The sequence below is a fragment of the Amblyomma maculatum genome, chromosome 1 (genome assembly GCF_055883805.1).
Source record: "Amblyomma maculatum isolate TAMU_Amacu chromosome 1, ASM5588380v1, whole genome shotgun sequence".
NCBI lineage: Eukaryota > Metazoa > Arthropoda > Arachnida > Ixodida > Ixodidae > Amblyomma > Amblyomma maculatum.
In genome coordinates this window covers 255,688,542-255,708,345 of record NC_139344.1, presented here as the reverse complement: position 1 = coordinate 255,708,345, position 19,804 = coordinate 255,688,542, and the positions used below count along the sequence as shown (strand labels likewise).

At 47.0% G+C, this 19,804-nt stretch overlaps 1 protein-coding gene across 1 annotated transcript in view; it reads right to left on the bottom strand.

Annotated features, from left to right (window-relative positions):
* Nucleotides 1-349: 349 nt before the first annotated feature.
* LOC146206272 (uncharacterized) overlaps nucleotides 350-19,804 on the bottom strand; it is a 37,206-nt gene continuing 17,751 nt past the window's right edge. Inside the window, exons 5-9 of the mRNA XM_084587005.1 lie at nucleotides 14,154-14,343; nucleotides 12,293-12,347; nucleotides 8,126-8,220; nucleotides 7,413-7,557; nucleotides 350-1,000 (exon numbers count right to left, since the gene is read on the bottom strand). Of these exons, the coding sequence (XP_084443131.1) occupies nucleotides 821-1,000; nucleotides 7,413-7,557; nucleotides 8,126-8,220; nucleotides 12,293-12,347; nucleotides 14,154-14,343 (665 nt within the window). The 3' untranslated portion in view covers nucleotides 350-820. The remainder of the gene's footprint in view (nucleotides 1,001-7,412; nucleotides 7,558-8,125; nucleotides 8,221-12,292; nucleotides 12,348-14,153; nucleotides 14,344-19,804) is intronic.

Genomic DNA, 19,804 nt, shown 5'->3' with positions numbered 1-19,804 from the left:
GATGGAATTTTTGTTTTCGCAATCAATATGCGTTTTTTGAGGCGATGCTTTTCGCCCTGCACCGTAATCTAGGCTTTATTGCCCCATTATTTGCTATTTTATCTAATTGCGTGTTTTCTCATAGGCCAGAAGGAATTCCATTTTGTTTACTAGGTATTCAGGTATACTGTTTGTTGCTACGAAGACAGAAATGGGGAAAGGAAAGAAACGGAAAGGAGGTTGGAACTTGGAAAATGTCTTGAACTGATGTTCCATCTGTGGAAGCAGAGAGCCCGCATCACATGTTCTGTGTGAAACTGTAGTTTTAAGCCGTGGTTTTTTAATAAAATGAAATTTATTTGCATTCCGTATACACAACGCATGCATACATATTGTCACGCACTTCCCGCGGTCCTTATTGAAGGAAGATGATTTTACAGGAATACAGGAGGAGGAGGAATACAGGAAATACGGAACGCAACAAATACGCAGCGCTAGGAAGTCAGACCAACTATATTTAATTCATATATTTAGTTTGAGCCCGAGTCGGACTCATTTGCAGACGTTACTAAACTTCATGAACAAATATTTCTTAATACAATCGCCTCTAACCCTTAGACATAAAACATAAATTCACATAGAACAGCCTGTACCGAGGAATAAAAATTAAGCACCAGAAACAGGGTCAAACACTGTGCCCCCAAAAATGTGGTGCGAAAAAAAAAAAGTAGCAAATACAAGAAATGGCACGCCGCTCCAAGTTCGGAGGCGGCCGTCCTAAAAAATATCGGGTTAAACTGCTGTGGCATCTTATTCTCAGCAAGCTGCATCTGCGACACAGCTATGACAGCGTCTGTTGGTCTCTATCCAGCTTCACTGGTGCCTCATTTGCCGGGCCACTGAGCCCCGACGGCGGCGCCATCTGCGGCTGCAGGCCCGCGCCGAACGATGCAGTTTCATTGCTGAGGCGTGGTCCCTTTTCCTGTAGGCAGCGAACGGCAGCCAGCAACACCGGAGGTACCTACATGTCACAAGCTTCTAGTATAGCGGAGACGTACTGGCGTAGACGTAAAACGCTTTACCTGACACCGGATGCGTACGCGTAGCGGACCGGCTCGGATTTACCCATGTTTCTGTGCGTGCACAGGAGGCGTCTAATAAGCTGTTGTGCGTCGGTAATGCTAATACGTCTCCGCTGTGCTAAAGACATTAACAACTCAGGACTGTTACGTGCAGTGCGCGGCTTTAGCGCCAAACGAGCTGCGATTAGGGACAAAGCATGAATACGGGTTACAAACTCGCCATCAACGGACGGGATGACGCGGGAATAGCACACGAATAACATATCGAATGGGGACCAGTATGCGGAACAGATAATGTTTGGAACTAGAATCACACTGAAAGGGCAATCCGCCGGGCTAATTGGCACATGACAAGAATTAACGTCGCAGCAAACTGTCTTTTTCTTCTCTCTTCCGTTAGCTTTGCTTTTATTTTTGTCGGCTGTCACTGTTTTCTAAAAAAATAAAGAATTCGTAGTATGCGAAAGCTGCCTTTTCAGTTTTTTTTTTATTTTCACACAAAGTGGGCACAAAGTGATAACATCTCATCAATGTCATAATCGTCTGAAGTGCTTTCAACTTTCTGATCACTGCTGTCAGTTTGCTTGTTTCTATGCATGGAAGCTTAGTGGCCTCCATTTTGCAAGAAATATCGATTTCGCAAAACGTTTCAAGCGAAAGCTTCACTACGCTAGGTAGAGCAGCGCGTAGCGTGACTGATTATTTGGCCTGCAAGTGACCTTAACAGATATTGCGTCATTACTTTGTTAAAACCAATTTACAAATGAAGCGAAACTTCACTACGCTTAGAGACGGCCTCTTCGTGGCACTAAATTTGGCCTTGAAGTAACCTTGATCTAATAAAGTGTGGGTGTCGACGTTTCCGTTGTGTCCACCCAAAAGTATACCGCACCTTCCTTTTCTCAGATCCTCACATAAGCGGAGAGACAGCCCTGTGTTGGTGCGATGTCAGCGCAGGTTAAAGGTCCTCAGGTGGCCAAAATTACTCTGTAGCCCTCCACTAGGGGACCTCTTTTAACGCTCCCCGCTTTTACTCCTACGTTCCTCCCTTCCCCGAAGTCTGACAGATACTGTGCTTTTCTTTTCTTATAAACGAATTTACAAGAAAAAAATATGAAAACAAGACATTGACCTAGTTACGTGTAGGTAACAACCATACCGTGGCGTCCACCCAGAAGTATAAGGCGCCTTCGTTTCTTTAAAACCTAAGTTAAAGAAAAAAGAAATATGAAAAAATCACGGATTGAAAAAGCGGTGTTACAGAGGCTGTCGCTATGAGTCCATTAAAACTGATTGCTGGGCTCGTTGGTGCATAGTTACATAAAGGAAAGGTTAATAGCGCAAAAAGACACTCACAAATAAGCACACATAGACACACAGCGCCGGTCTTGTGTGTCTATTTGTGCCTATTTGTGAGTGTCTTTTTGCGCTATTAACCTTTCCTTTATGTCGCTATGAGATTCACAGCTTTCGCTTTATCATTCGGTTCAAGCCATGCGTAAAGCACCGCAATGTTTTAGCCCACGCGTATAGCGAGATATTCTCCTCGAAATTTATAACTGAATATATTTGCGTACGCAATGTCGTGACCAGGCTGCGCAAGGCCTTTCCCTGGTATGACGCTGCTGATGCGCGTGTCGTTGCTTCAATGTCGACTGAATAGAGTGACAAGGAAGCAGTTATTATCTTTGCTTCTCCCCACGCTTTGATTGCGTATAATGAAATGCAGGGTGTAGCTTTTTGGTTGTCTTCATTGGTCACACTGCTCTCTTCATGACATTCTTTTTTTTTTTTTTTTTTTTTTTTAGTAGTGTTTCTTTTAAGTAGCGCTTTGAGGTCACCAGGAACCGGGACTCCGTGATTACCATAAGCTATTGTTTTGCGAAATGCATCCGCGCTTGAAGAAGCCAGAGTACCCGGGTCCAAATCGGTCGCTTTTTCAGGGGGGTGAAAGGCGAAATGCATCAGTGTACTCTATGTGGTAAGTGCACGTTTACCCCCCCCCCCCCCCCCCCCTCCCCTATTTCCCATAGTCTGAGACGCTCAGGGAAGTTAAACACCACATACCATAGCCTGGAGGTGATGTCGACCAGTCTGGGACATAATCGTGTTAGGAGCCCTTTTGCATTCTTATGTTAAAATCAGACAGTGTTCTTAAATCGATGACGCCGGAGGACTGTGCAACGCTTCAATTAAGCCCACTCAGCTCCAGTCCGCATTGATATTGCCAGGGAGCGCCACTTCAACGTCTTTCGCTGCGAGCGCTGAGGTAGATGAGCGAGATCGTGAAAAAACGGCCTTTGTCACACCCGACGGACTTTACGAATTTAAAGTTCTACCTTTCGGACTTTGTTCCGCGCCGGCCACATTTCAGCGGATGATGGACACTGTCCTCGCCGGGCTTAAATGGCAGTGTTGCCTAGTCTACCTAGGTGACGTGGTGGTCTTCGCAGAATCGTTTTCACAACATCTTAAACGCCTGCGGTCAGTACTCGAAGCCCTTCGATCCGCTAACTTGACGCTTAAGCCACAGAAATGTCACTTTGGCAACCAAGAGCTTAAATTCCTCGGTCATGTAGTAAGCGCTGCCGGCGTGAAGCCCGACCCTGACAAGCTTACTGCTGTTGCGAAATTTCCGATTCCACGTGACAAGAAAGCTGTTCGCAGATTTCTCGGCTTGTGCAGTTATTACCGCCGTTTTATCGATAACTTCGCTGATCTTGCTGAACCGCCGACTCGGCTCACCCGGGGAGACACCCCTTTTGTTTGGAGTCACGAGCAAGAAGCTGCTTTTACCGAGTTGCGTCTCCGTCTCCAATCGCCGCCTATTCTAGCCCATTTCGATGAGCACGGTGAAACAAATCCACACTGACGCCAGTAACATTGGCCTTGGGGCGGTTCTCGTGCAACGTCAAGAGGGTGTGGAACGAGTCGTCGCCTATGCCAGCCGTGCTTTATACCGCGCCGAGATGAACTACTCAACTACTGAGAAGGAATGCCTCGCCATAATTTGGGCGGCTGCAAAATTTCGCCCCTACCTTTATGGTCGCCCATTTAAAGTGGTCACTGACCACCATTCCTTGTGTTGGCTGGCCAACCTGCGTGACCCATGCGGCCGCCTGGCGCGATGGAGCCTTCGCCTACAGGAGTTTGACCTTACTATAGTCTACAAGTCCGGACATAAACATGAAGATGCTAACGCGCTCTCTCGTGCGCCCGTCGAGCTCGCTTCACCACATACGGGTGACTCAGGCAGTTTTCTCGGAGCTGTTGATGCTTCAGATATGTCTCATCAGCAGCGTGCTGATCCAGAGTTACGAGCCCTGATCAATTATTTAGAAGGTCAGCCAGCCACAATACCTAAGTGCTTTTCTCGGAGCCTCTCAACTTTCTGCCTGAGAAGTGGTGTACTCTATAAGCACAGCTCTAGATCCGATTCGAGAACCTACCTCCTCGTGGTACCAGCAGCTCTGCGAGAGGAAATCCTTTCCGCGTGCCACAATGAACCAACTTCTGGTCACTTGGGCTATACTCGCACACTTGCTAGAATACGAAAAACATTCTACTGGCCTAACCTTGCAACTGTCGTTAAGCGCTATATTAAGAGCTGTCGGCAATGTCAGCGTCGGAAGGTTCCGCAATCAAAGCATGCAGGCCTTCTCGTGCCCATAATACCACCACGCGCACCGTTTGATCAAGTCGGCATGGAACTTCTCGGTCCTTTCCCTCGATCCTCCGGGGGCAACCGCTGGATAATCATCGCCACAGACTACCTGACTCGATATGCCGAGACCAAAGCGTTACCTAGTGGTACAGCATCGGAGGTTGCCCATTTCTTTGTACACCAGATCATGCTGCGGCACGGTGCTCCGACCTGTATTATTACTGACAGAGGGACTGCCTTTACTTCACAAATGATGGCCGAAGTTTTTCATCTCAGCGGTACGGCACATCGAAAAGCTACTGCTTACCATCCGCAGACCAATGGGCTGACTGAAAGGCTTAATAAAACCATTGCGGACATGCTGGCGATGTATGTCGACGCCCAGCACAAGACTTGGGATGCTATCCTACCATATGTGACATTCGCGTACAATACGGCAGTCCAAGAGACGACACGCTTCACGCCGTTTCGCCTAGTTTACGGCAGAGAGGTTCGGACGATGCTGGACGCAATGCTCCCTTGCGAAACAGATACCGAGCTTTCTACTGACGCCGAACACTTTGCCCAACATGCTGAGCAAGCACGCCAACTAGCACGCGTCCACATCGCCCAGCAACAGGACAAGGATTCACGCCGGTACAACCTCCGCCACAAACAAGCTTCCTACAACACCGGGGACCAGGTGTGGGTGTGGACTCCTGTTCGACGCCGTGGCCTATCAGAAAAGCTGATTTGCCGTTACTTCGGACCATATAAAGTCTTGCGGCGCCTCAGCGACGTTAACTATGAGGTCCTCCCAGATGGCCCAGAGCAGAGAGGCCGTCGGCTACCTCGTCCAGAGACAGTTCATGTCCTACGCATGAAGCCGTATTTTACGCGGTAACTGAAAGACGGCATCTGCAAACTTTTTTTTTTCGTTTACTTTTGTCCACCTGTGTGCACGTGTGCCTTGTGCGTCACGCTTAAGGAGGGAGGAATGCCAGGGGGCGCTCGCAGCGAAAGACGTTGAAGTGGCGCTCGGAGAAAAAGGACGAAGTGAATCGGCTCCGGACTAGAAGGACGTACCTAAAGCTTGGACCTTATAATTCCACCTGCACCGGCTCTGGTAACCTAGCCCTAGTCGCCAACATCGTGACAATATGCTGGGTTAAACGTCCCAAAGTAGCACGTGAAATATAGAGGCACCGTAAAGCGGAGCGCTCAGGATTAGTTTCGACCGCTTGGTGCCCTTCAGCGAGTGTTTACATCCCACAGCCTGCAAGCGTTTTAGCTAAACCACTCCATTGAAATGCGACGGCTGGTCGCAACTGGTACTCGTTCCGGCGTCCGTGGGATAACCTGCTTATAACGCTATAATCCAGTCCACAGTCAGCGCACTGAGTAAACAACTGATTCTGGTCCGCCAGCCGAAGCCCAAGCTACAGCGCTTGACAAAGTACAAATGGCAACGCGTTACGCCATTGGCCATATTAGCCCTGCGGCTATGCTATAATTACATACTGTGTTTCCAATCAGACCAACTGTCCTTACCAGTTAAAAAAAAAATTAAAGACGATTTTGCGTGCTTAGGATAAATACGAGTTACGTGCTCTACTGCCGGTTTTCACCTTGGTTTCGGATTACACTCATTAGCATGCAGCCATCGGTTACCACAATCTACAAAAGACCACCCGAGATTGATATAAGGCTCCCCTTTAATCAAACTGCACGAACGCGCCTACGTGGCATAGGAGAAGCGCGTCTTACTCAAGATCCAAGTGCCCCGGTGGGTTCGATTACCATTTAAAGAGTCCTGCCCAAGTTGGCAACCTCTGCCACTGCGGCCATGGCATGCCAGCTGGCGGCCTCACACAAGCTTCCAACGAGTCAGTGCACGGCCTCGTCACCAGAAATTTATCACCTGCCAGATGCATGTTCTTGAGGAGGAGCGGAAAAATACTAGCGAAATAGGGAGGACGGTTTTTGTGCTACCGCCCTTAAAAAGGTAAAGCTTACTCCCATGCTAGGCTTATATTTTCATCGAGCCTACCATCAACGATTTTAAACATATGGCTGCTATTCTGCTATCTGAGCGAACTGAGGCCCGTATTCATGAGGGTTCCCTCTGGAGGCAAAGAATGCCGGCTCTAACTGCATGAAGGACGCAGTCCCATGTCAGCACTACGCCAGCATGTACGTATGTTCAAAGTCAGGTACAGATCAGGAGTATAAAGGCCTTTGCGCAGCTGCATAAGTGCGGATGTGATGACACGTGAGAAGGGGACATTGGCATATCGAAAACTGGGAAGCAGCTAGGACACGGAAATCACGTGCAACCGCGCGTGCTGCATTCAATGCGTTAAATATCCTCCTAACCAGCGCGTTGTCTCAAATGCTTCAAATGTCAGAGCGGCAACTTCTAATCGGAAAATAAAGAACTATGCTTGGTATTAGTGAGGAAGGCGCGCAATTTACCTTGGGGCAGTTAGCCATCCTGTCCGACATTGCGCTGCGAAATGCGCAAGAACAGTGTTCAGCGTGGCACTTGCTTAAGGGGTCCGTCAACACGGCATAATAATAATAATAATAATAATAATAATAATAATAATAATAATAATAATAATAATAATAATAATAATAATAATAATAATAATAATAATAATAATAATAATAATAATAATAATAATAATAATAATAATAATAATTACCTGTTTCTGAACGATTACTGCCGAAACGGCACAGAGGCCGTAGCTTGGGGCCTTCGGTTTGCACGTTTCCTTCACCGAGGTAACCTGGCCAGAGATTTGAGCCTCTCGTTTCTGGTCCAGCTTTTCACCGGCCATGTTCCGCGGTCTGTATTTGTGTACCAGAAAGAGGGAGAGCGAGAAAGAAAGGGAGGGGAGTTAAAACGCGAAACAGATGCGAAAGGTCTATAGTCGATCGAGATTTCAGAGGCGTCGAGGTACCGCTTATCGTCATTCAGACTATAGACGTCACAGGCCATACTCGTCAGCAACGAATGGTGTCAGACAGAGCGAAGGCTACGCAGGTAAGAAGCCATGGAATAATAATAATAATAATAATAATAATAATAATAATAATAATAATAATAATAATAATAATAATAATAATAATAATAATAATAATAATAATAATAATAATAATAATAATAATAATAATAATAATAATAATAATAATAGTGTTCTTAAGTTCCTCTGCGCAGCTGGCCCTCCACATGGCCTATATCATCTCCCTTCTGCTGCAATCCTATTCGGTATACCCTTCCGAAATATCGTTCATCATCTGAATCCCGATACGCATGTGAGCTTTCTCTTCTCCATTTCAGATAGCCGCGAACGGAGCGCAATCTAGTTCCCTTCAGAGAGTGACTGCGTGGGCGCACTCACGGGCTGGTGCATACCTTTCGTTGCAGCTGAACCCCCAGAAGTTGTCCCTGCCATAGCGAGCCGGGGTCTTGAAGAAACGCTTCTGCTTGAGGGTGGTCCGCACTTTTCTCTGCGAAGGTGCACAGTAGTGCACGGTAAAGGGTAACAAGGACATTAAAACAAATGATGGCGGCTGTTTTCTCAAGCGCGAGTTATATAAAGGAATACCAAAGAAGCGCATAATCAATATCTGCATACCCTGTAACTCCCTCCCGTCCTCCTCCGCCAAACGAATTGTAGGGTTCGCGCCTTTGTAATCAACATCCCTTGTATGTGTTCAAATTAGTCGCGCAGTGCATATAATAACGCTTGGTGGCGTAGGAAGAGGGCATCGATTAAGAGGAGGTTAAGGAATCGGTTGAATCAATAAACATCCCGGGTACAATATAGGGACAACTGCTGCAAAGTACATCTTCTGTACTTTTCCCCTTGCCGCGTTTTCTTCCTCCTGAACTATCTCAACCGATGCAGGTTACCAAGTCAGTGGTTTTAGTCAGTAAAGTTCAGTTCAGTTCAGTTCAGTCTTTCAGTCATGTCCCACAGTTCCTGACCCTATGGACCATATCACGCCAAGCTTTCCGGTCTCCCACTGTCTTCCTAATCTTCAGATAGCTTCAACTGCAGCGCCTCGAGAATGCCATCTAACCATCGCGTTCGTTTGCTACCCGTTCTCCTGTGACCCTCAATCTTTCCCAGCATCAAAGTTTTCTCCAGCGAATATCCTCTCCTCTCATCAGATGACCAGAGTAGCTGAGCTGTAACTTTAGAATTTGATCCTCCAATGAGCAGTCAGGGTTTATGGTCGACAATATCGACTGATTTGATCATCTGCGGCAGTCCAAGAAACTCTCAAGAGCACCACAATTCAAAAGCGTCAATTCTTCGGCGGTCAGCCTTCTTCACAGTCCAATTCTTGCATCCATACATCACAACTAGAAAGACCAGAGCACGAGCTATACCGATCGTCGTTGGAAGTATGATGTCTCTGCTCTTTACTAGGCGGTCATGGCTAACCATGACTCTCTTTCCCAGAAGCAGGCGTCTCCCAATTTCATGGCTGCAGTCACCTTCCGTGGTAATCTTGGAGCCCAAGAAGAGAAAATCTGTCACGGCTTCCACTTCTTGTCCCTGTATGTTCCAGGACTTGATAAGGCAAGATGCCATGATCTTAGTCTATTTAATGTTCAGTTTACGCCCAAACCTCTCACTCTCTTCTTTCACGCGCGTCAGAAGTCTCTTAAATTCCACTTTACTTTCTGCCATTAAAGTGGTATCATCCGCATATCTAAGGTGTTTGATCCGTTGCCTAGCAATCTTCACTCTAGCTGAAGACTCATCCAGACCGGCTTTCCTCATGATGCACTCATCATATAGGTAGGCCGACAGTATGCAGCCTTGTCTCACTCCTTTCTCAATCGGGAACAAATCAGTAAGACCATGCTCAGTTCTGACTGTTGGCCTCTTGTCCTTTACACAGGTTCCTTGTGGAGACAGATGAGGTGAATCGGAACTCCCATCTCTTGGAGAGCTTGCCACAATCTGCTGTGATCTACGCAGTCAAATGCTTTCGCATAATCAATAAAGCAGAAGTAAATGGGTTTCTGGAACTCTCTTGCTTTTTTTATGATCCAGCGAAGGTTGGCAATCCGGTCTCTAGTTCCTCTGCCATTGCGAACCCAGATTTCACGCCCGGAAGCTCCGGATCCACATACTGCTGCAGTCTACCTTGGAGGAATTTCAACATCACCTTGCTAGCATGCGAAATAAGCGCGATCGTGCGGTAGTTGGAACAATCTATGGCACTGCCTTTCTTTGGAAGGGGACGTAAACTGACCTCCTCCAATCCTGTGGCCACTGCAGGGTCGTCCAAATTTGCTGACGATGTATACAGAACGTTAACAGCGTCATCGTTAAGGGTTTGAAGCAACTCAGCTGGAATGCCATCCATTCCGCCAGCTTTGTTCTTAGCAAGGCTGACCAAAGCCCCCTCAACTTCACTCTTCAGGATGCCCGGCTCGAGATCAATGATCACAACCTTCACAACCTTCTTATGTTGGGTTTGCACATTCGAGTTCTTCTTGCACAATTCTTGAAGCGAAAAGCTCACTCATCAATGGCCTCCAAACAGCTGTGCCTTTTTCAAGAGCAGATTGTTGTATGAATAATGCTACAGCAGCTTACTGGGCCCAGCCAGACACCCGACACATTTGTCTAGAAGGCTCGATCGAACATTGAAATTTTATGTTCCGCGTGATATTCCGCGTCATCAAGCATGCTTGCTGCATAGACTTCGTTTAAACGTGGCTTTCACGCGCAAGTACTTGCATTTATTTGGACAGGTGGACTCGCCGGAATGTTCAACTTGTGGCATCCCAGATACTGTGGACCATTTATTATTGGCGTGCCCAGCGTATGCGTGCGAAAGAAGTGTGCTATAGCCACTTCCTTGAAGCGTTTGGACAAGGGCCCTTTGTCGGAGGAACTGCTGCTGGGAACTTGGCAGGACAAGGGGAAGAGTGTCCAGGCAGTGCGTGCTCTTTGCCGTTTTTTGTGCGCCAGCGGACTCGATTCGCGCTTGTAAAGCAACCTACGGTGCCTGTATATGTATTTAATATGCCTTCTCCAACATCGTATCCCATCATGATCTTCTTTCTACTCTCCTTCTCCTTCCCCAGTGTAGAGTACCAGGCCAGATTTGAATTACTTCGGCCAACCTCTCTGCCTTTTCCTTTCAGTAAATTTATCTATCTATTCTGTGTATTCTTGCCACCTCTTCTTTATCTCTGAGGTTTCAGTGAGGTCCATGCCTTGTTTGTCCTTTATTACGCCCATCTTAGCGCAGAAACTTCCTTTCATATCTTTGATTGTTTTATACAGATCTCTTGTGTTTCTAAATTGGTTGTTGGTCTCAACTGCTTGGCACTGTATGTTCCGGAAGGCATTCTCATCTCTCCTTGCTATTCTCTGAAAATCAGCATTTAGAACCTTGTATCTTTCTCTTTCACCCATAACTTTTGCCATCCTCCTTACCTCAGCTGATTGCAAAGCCTCTTCAGACAATCAGTTTGCTTCCTTGATGGAAAATAGCGCGAAAAAGCACACGAAGGACGGAAGGAAGACACGGGCAAGCGCTATTTTCATTTTTCGCGCTATTTTCCATCATGAACGTTAACCAACTTGCCCAACTTTCGGCATTGCTTCCTTGCATTTATTTTCCTTTGGAACTACCTTAGTAGCAACTTCTTGTATTACGAACATCAATCCACATCTCTTCTAGATCTAATTCTTGAAATCGATTCCTCATTTCCACGGCATATTCTGATGGAATTTGATAAAGATCATACCTGAATGGCTTTCTAGTTTTCTGCGCTTTCTTCAATCGAAGCCTAAATTTTGCAACAAGAAGCTGATGATCGGTGCCACAATCGGCCCAGGCCTTGTTTTTACTGCTTGGATAGCGCTTCTCCACCTCTGTCGGCAAATAATATAATCAATGTGATTCCTGTACAGACCGTCCGGCGAAGTCCATGTGTACAGGAGATTTTTGTGCTGTTAAAAATGTGTATTCACTATGGTCAGATTATTTTCTTGACAAAACTCTACTAGCCTCTGCACAGCTTCATTTGGGTCACCAAGACCGGACCTCCCTGTAATTCCGGATATTTCTTCACTCCTTACCTTAGCTTTCCAGTCTCCTATGAGAAAAAGGACGTCTGATGATGAAGTGCGGTCTAGAAGGCATTGCAGGTCAGCATAAAAACTTATAACATAAGCTTCTTCAGCAGTAGTGGTTGGTGCATAGACTTGAATAACTGCTATGTTGAAAGGGTGACCTTGGATCCGAAGTGAAATCATTCGGTTGTTTTTCAAGTTGTAACCGAGCACTGCTTTGCCCATTCTTCTGTTTACTATGACAGCGACTCCATTCCTTCTCCTGGATTCGTGTCCACAATAAAAGACATAATTGAGGCCGGAATTACATACTCCAATTCCGGTTCCCTTGAGCTCGCTGATACCCAAGATATAAATGTTCAACCTGTCCATTTCTGAGTGGTTTTAGACGTGCTGTCAAACATTCGTTTTGTTCAATCAGGTCCCTTGCGATTATTCGTCCTGATTCTCTTGATCTGAATTACACTTACCTTCCACTTGGACTTAGCTTCTTTGCCCATGTGTCGATAGTATCCATATTTGTTCCTGAGCATTGCAGGGTCATGGAAGAGAGAGAGAAGAAACTCATTGTCATCAAATAAGGAGCAGGAATTCGAAGGAGCTTCAGTGACGGACTTTAGTGATTCGATGCTCTTGACAATCTTGACAAATGCATATTGTTTATAGGATGTGTTCAATTATTCGCGTCGACGTTCGCAGCGTGGTCAGAGCCTAAAAAAAAAAATAATAGTCAGGGACACCTAGGCTCCTGCTTTAAGGCTATTTAAAGCTCACATCGGCGGCTTCACTTGCGGATTCTCTTTCGCATTCATGCACCTTGCTACACGCTTAACTTCACTAATCCCTTAATTCGTGCTTTCATTATCCCACACATATTCATCATCCTGCATTCATACGCTACCAAAATCCATCGGCCAATCAGTGGTCGTCCCTGTCATTTGCATACCAACTATAGCATGTGCCAGAGACACACTCGTGTTTTTGGTCGACAGCAATTGGCGAAATCGGCGATTGCGGTTCTAAATGCTAGCGGACTAAAAAAAAATGCAATTAGGCCTGACATGCGCAAGTCCCTTCAAAGTGTCCAGAGGTCGCAATTCTAATTATTTTCCTTTTCTAATCCTCAAACTAAAGTCGATGCCGAAGGAACACGGGGTACGAATTGAAGGCTACCGCACCGCAGATTACCACGGTGCAATGAAAAATAGGTTCAGTTCGGTTCAATCGTTCAGTCGTGTCCGACTCTTCCTGACCCTATGGACCATATCACGCCACGCTTTCCGGTCTCTCACTATCTTCCTAACATCACATAACTTCATCTACATTAACTGAAAAGGTATTACAATCCAGGAAAGACTGATCAACTTGTGCAATGGTTGTATCATGCTGCATGAACCGCTAAAGTAAGCGAAAGCTCACGAGAAGCGCTCTCTGGTATACCTAACAATTGTGTCTTAATGTCACTACTGCGCCATCCTTTCACCTCTCCTCATTAGCAGGTGGCATAGGAGCAGCCTTAACATCCAGAAGCGACAAAGTTTGAAGAAGGCCGTTGTGGAAGGCTTGAGATTAGTTTAGACTAAAGAGGGTTCCTTAGGGCGCTATGACATCCACAAAGGTGTACAATCACTCCGCCTCCCCACCGAAATGCGGCGTGGATTCGATCCCGCGACCTAAGGGAAAAGGGGGGGGGGGGGAGTCAGCATTGTTACTGAGCAACCGCAGCGCATATCCTACTGGCTCGCGTAGCGTGCGCGATCTGGTTCAAGAAGCCTTTTCGGACATTTGACGTCAGGGTTACGTAGGAACCCGTGCGTGTTCTTTGGATCACAACGCCGGCTGCGGGTAGCGGCTCGGTCGCGGAACGCCTCGTGCAGTGGATAGCTCGCGCTCTGTGTACAAATACAGGCATGGTCGCTCTCAAATGCTTTCGCATTGAAATGTCAATGCTGTAAAGACAGGTTTTGAAAGCGGATCCCTGAGACCGAAACACAATACCTGAGGCTGGACCCTGGATGCCTGACGCCAAGAGGGAATAAAGTTATGAATTTTTAGATTATATTTACGTAGCAATAACTTATCCCTGTGTGGCTGAACAACCGTCATCGCAACTTCAAATAATCGAGAAGTAAATTTCTTTTAAAAATTTTGGCTGGTCCTTGGGAGCAAACGAAAATTTACCATTATCTTTCAAATGCGGTAACGATTGCACTCGCGCGGCGGAAGACACTTTGGTAATCGAGTATCGGTGGCAATACAGGATCTTCGCGATCACAGGCGCGACAGCTCCGCAACCCCGCGTGCTAAGAAAGAGAAAGGTCAGAGACTCACTGCAGGGCCTCACAGATGTGCACCAGGCGAAGCATCTTTTGAGGGCTCTCGCGAATAGCATCCGCGACTTGGTCTGCCAGCTTGTCCAGCGGTTTCCATAAAATCAAGCCCGGAGGAAGAAATGCGGTGCGCGTGTCGCCAGGGCTGTTCACCTGCCGTCGGACAAAGGCGTTGGGTCGCGACCCGGATCCTGCAGGGGTGATCCAGCCCCACAGCGAGTCGTAATAGTAAGATCAGTCATTGACGCTTTGTAATTAATGCGCCCGAACGACAGCAATTACATGCCAGCGCTTGCTAACATCTTGAACATCAAGGCTGTGCGCCCTTAATAGCATAGCGTTTTCTGAAGGGCTCCTATGAACGTGCATGCACAAACCTGCCGCTGACCCACCAATATGTCCAGTGGCTGCCCGCCCCTCATGTACAACCCATACCTATAGGACCGTTTGAAAAATAAATAAATAAATTCAAGTGACAAAAATGACGCAGTGGCAGCTCTGTTAAATAAGTTAAATTGGTTCACAGGAAGGGAAAGGCGCAGTAACTGTCACACTTGCTCTGTGGACACCCGAACCGCGCCGTAAGGGAAGGGAGGAAGGTGGGAATGAAAGTGGAAAGAGAGAAAGAGGAGCCGTAGTGGAGGGCTACGGAGTAATTTCGACCACCTGGGGATCTTTAACATGCGCTGACATCGCACAGCACACGGACGCCACTTCGTTTCGCCTCCATCGAAACGCAGCCGCCGAGGTCGGGTTCGAACCCGGGAACTCCGGCACAGTAGTCGCAGCTGTGTAAGACTAATGAAAAACGATGAGGCAGAAACCGAGAGTGTGTGTGTTGGTTTGGACACCGTGCGCTTTGAGCTCGGACCATCAGTCTTTGTAAATAAACCCTGTCTTACAATTGAAGGCGGTTGCGGGGTACCTGAACCCAGCCAGACTCTGCAAAGTACACCGCAACCGTCCCCGAGAACTTCTCACCTGGAAGTTACCAGTGCCAGTGACCTCTGCTGTGATCTCGCACGACCAACTGTCAGTGTCTCCGGTGCTTTCCATCATCTCTACTGGGCCCATACACCAACGTGATCCCCCCCCCCCCCCCTCTACAGCGGCACCGATGATCAATATGTCGAAGACTGGATTGCATCCTACGAGCGCGTGAGTACTCATAACAAATAGAACGACGTGCTTAAAGTGACCAACGTTATTTTCTAACTGGACCGTCTTCAAGACACGCTTTACGGACGGGCTCGGTCGCCAAGGGGAACGGAAGCTTCGAGCCGAGCGCCGCTTGCGTGAGCATGCGCAGCACCATGGAGAGACATTTACAAGTTATGCCGAGGACATATGTGACCTTTGTCACTGTGTCAAAGCATCGATGCCTGATACCGATAAAATTAGGCATATATCCTCAAAGAAATCGATGAGTGCGCATTTCAAATGCTTTTGCCTGAAGATGCCCGAACTGTCACCGATATAATCGCTCTGTGCGATTACACCAGCTACGACGACAACGCATCGTTGCTAGACGACCAGATGAGCCCCTGTCAAGTTTATCTACTCGCATTGATTCCACTCTACTTCATCACATTGAAGAATTTGTGCGTGAGGACGTTTAACGACAACTTCATTGGTTCCCTAATCCCAGGAGTCGTCATCAACGCAGTACGCCATGTCATCCGGGATCAAGTTGCCGAAGCTGTTCGCCGCGTTTACAAGCCAAGCCAAAGCACAGTGACTGCGCCACTCACGTATGTAGCAGTTTTCCCTTCTGCTCACTAGCCTACCGGACATCTGCGTGCCACCTGTCGGGCCATTGTCCCCAGCCGTCAGCTAATGGCGTACTGGAGACAACCGCCGTGCCTGAAGTACGCCATTTCCACCGCTAGGACTTCCAATCTCGGCACAACACCGTTTCCGACTGCGCAGAGGTGGAATTTTCTGCTTTGCCTAACATGCACGTGGACGCTGTGGCGCGTGTATAAGGAAAACTATGCGTCATCAAAGACACTGACGTGCCCCAACACTTGCGTCGTTGTCACACTGTCCTACAACTCTGTACCCGATTCTGCCTTGCTCACTACACCCGACGTTTTTTAATTCCCAGTTTCCTTAACCTGCCATTTGCTGTTCTCATTGTGGACCAATCATTAACCAAAATGACTCTTTATAACCCGTTTTCCTCTCTTTGAACCATGCTTGCTCGTACCTGCCTTAGACACGCCGACCCAGCCGACTTACCTCTTACAATCGCATTTCCTCTACGTCCGGTGATCTGACCCTGAAACTGAATGTCCTCAGCCCGCCTTCCTATGCTTCAGGTTCTGTCACTTCATCCGTATTTGCACAACTATATGAAGACAGCCTGAAGCCTACTCAAGAGACCCCGCTTCTTACACTGCTGAACCATTTTCGTCCCTGCGACGTTCAGCATGCTTCTTGGGCGGCAATGTGGCTGTCACTCATGCCGCACTGCGGCAGCACCCTTATTATGTTTCCTCCTTCGAGCGTCGTGTAAGGAGCAGGTCTACAATATGCCATGTCATTTGGTAGAATACTACACCCTGGGCTTCACCCGTTGTCTTGGTCAAAAAGGACGGCTAGCGTAATTTATTTGTCGTTTACCGTAAACTAACCACGATAGTCATAAATGCGTTTACCCGCTTCCTAGCATTGACAATGCCCTTGACTGCTTTTACGGCGCGGAATTCTTTTCATCGTTGGACTTGCGCTCCCGTTACTGGCAGTTTTCAATGGCCGACTCTGACCACTCGAAAACAGCCTTTGTGACTGCAGGAGGCTGACTTGAATTCAACGTCATGCCATTCGGATTGTACAACGCCCGGTGACTTTGAGCGCATGATGGAGACGGTAATGTGTGACTTGACATCGAAGACGACTTTGCTGCCTTGATGATATTTTCGTCTTGTCCTCCGACTTCGCGACGCATCTGACTTGACTCGAGACCGTTTTGAAATGCCTCTTCGATGCTGGCCTGCAGTTTAATTGTTGTCGCTTCGCCGCACACCAGTTGACTATTTTGTGTCATGTGATATCCAAAGATGGCGTGCTTCCTGACCCAGCCAAATTACGTGATGTCGCTCACTTCTCTAAGCCGACAACTATGAATGAACTTCGCAGATCTGTTGGCCTCTGTCCTTATCGTCCGGAATTTCGCGTCTATCGTTGCGCCCGTGACCCGAGTCTCAACAATGACTCAGCTCTTTCTGGGTGGTCTTTGAATTGCGACAACGCCTTCACCACCATTCGAGCTCTTCTGCCCTCTCAGAATATGCCATTATGACCGCAACTCTACCACTGTGGTGCACACAGATGCCAGTAGTGTGAGACTCGGCGCACGGCTCGCTCAACGTAAGGCAGGGGTGATAAATACGTCGTCGCGTCCGGTAGCCAACTCTCACTAAATTGGACGCCCACTACACTGTCAGTGAAAAAAAAAAAGTGGCCATCGTTTGGGCACTTCATAAAGTTCGTTTTTATACAGCCGACCATTCGCCGTTGTCACGGACCATCACGCGTTGTGCTTGGTATCAATGAAGGATCCCTCTGGCAACCTTTCTAGCAGGTCATTGCGCCTCCAAGGATTTGACATCCGCGTTGTCTACCGGTCTGGCAGTCAACATGCAGATGCAGATGTTCTATCCCGTTCTCCTATATCCATGATCACTTCAACCCCTCCGTCCTCGGAAGCCATCTTGTCTTCTCTTCCTCTACACCTCATGATATCCCAGATGCGCAAAATGATAACAAGCACAACGCGTGATGGGCGCCGTGTCCCTGTATGGCGACGAGAACTTTTTGCGGCCTGCTGTGCTAAAATGCAAAGCTGTTTTGAATGTTTCGAAACACGCGTGCCCTGAACCACTTTATTGGGGCTCAGGGCACTCGTTGGGGACTGTCCTGTTTACTATTCTACCTCAGTCTCCCTTTTTTTTTATGCTTTGGGTTTTGTACATCTGCCTCTCTCTTCGTATGTTATTTGTCATTTTATATGACTCTTGTTTTGCTGCTGTTCCCTTCTTTTCTAGTTCTGGTTCCTGTTTTGTTTAATTTGCAGGTCTGGATGGTACCTTCCGGGTTTTTCCTTTTATTCTTCTCAAGCCAGCGTGGGCCACCTTGCGACATGGACCTCGTTTCTTTGTGTTTTTTTTTAATACCTTCTTTCGCTTTTTAAAAAAGTTTTTTCTTTTTATCTCAAGCATCTGCTCTCTTTTAATTATATTTAATTCGTTTGAAGCCTGGCAAAGCTTTTGCTGGTCCGGGCTCCCTCTCCGTTTTTTTTTGTTTTTTTTTTATCAATTCGAGAGGACGAATAAAATGGTAAAATGGACAGCTGGCACCACTTTACGCATAGCAAAAGATCTGCCTGAAAAGCGTGACAAACATGGATACGGCAACATTATACGTAGCTAACCGTAATTGCTTCTTGTTTTTGTGATTTTGGACTGTTAAGGATCTACGCTGACAAAAATATTAACATTTATTTATCGGTTGAAGGGCCCTTAACTGTGAAATAATGACCATCATCTTTGTTACGACCGTGTTCAGCCTTGTATATACTTCCGAATTTTAGCGTCCCTGTTCGGGGACAGGGCGCCTAGAAGCCGCTTTTGCCGCCACATTCCTTTTCTGAGTATTCGAGGATCCAGTGGCTGATAACAGCAACCAAGCTAGGCTAGTGAGCAGCAGCACCGAAGGCACCATGTCGGTGGCAACATCGCCACCACTTGCTGCGGTCACATCGCCAACACCTTCTGCAGCGGCCAATCACCTTGTCGGGTCGCCAAACATTCCGGGAAGTCACCCGTTCATGTGTAATTACCCGCCTGGCGTTCGCCCGTGTGACCACAAAGAAATTTTCCCTATTGTTGGCGTACAATAAAGCTTGCAGCTTTTCGCCGAATGGGGGTGTTCGTGACGTTTCAAGAATTAAGACTGGAAGTAACCTTTACCAGGGACGGAAGTCTCGGAATCCTGGACGGCGTTTGTCAGCTCAAGATCGCCATCGCTACCAAGGAAGTTCACCCTTGCCACATGAAGCTATGCGAGGAGGCTCAAGTACCTTCGTCCATCGTCGGCAGTGAGCAGCACCTGGAATGCTCGCAAGTGTCTCCCTGATTGGACCGCCCGAAATGAACTCTATTTCCCTAGCTCCCTAGGTGGGGAAAAGAAACCGTATTTAAGCAGTGGAGTTGTATACACGATGAATAAGCTGAATGAGCTGAGTGAGCTCTCAACTCTCTTCTTGATCTCTACATACTTCACTATGTAAAAAGCGTACATAAACGTCTTTGCTTCGCCTATTCTCCCTGCCGCTCCCCGTCCGATGTCTCGCCCTCCTGGTCACGCTGCAAAGAAGTCTTGGCTCCCAACACCGATCACATCAGTGTTACTTTCTTTCTTTGTGTGCCCTGCTGTGCAGAAAGGCAATAAAAGACGCCGTTTTGAATGTTTCATATAATGTTTTGAATGTTTATATATCTATATATATATATATATATATTTATATATATATATACACATATACACACACACACATATATATATATATATATATATATATATATATATATATATATATATATATATATATATATATATATATATATATGTGTGTGTGTGTGTGTGTGT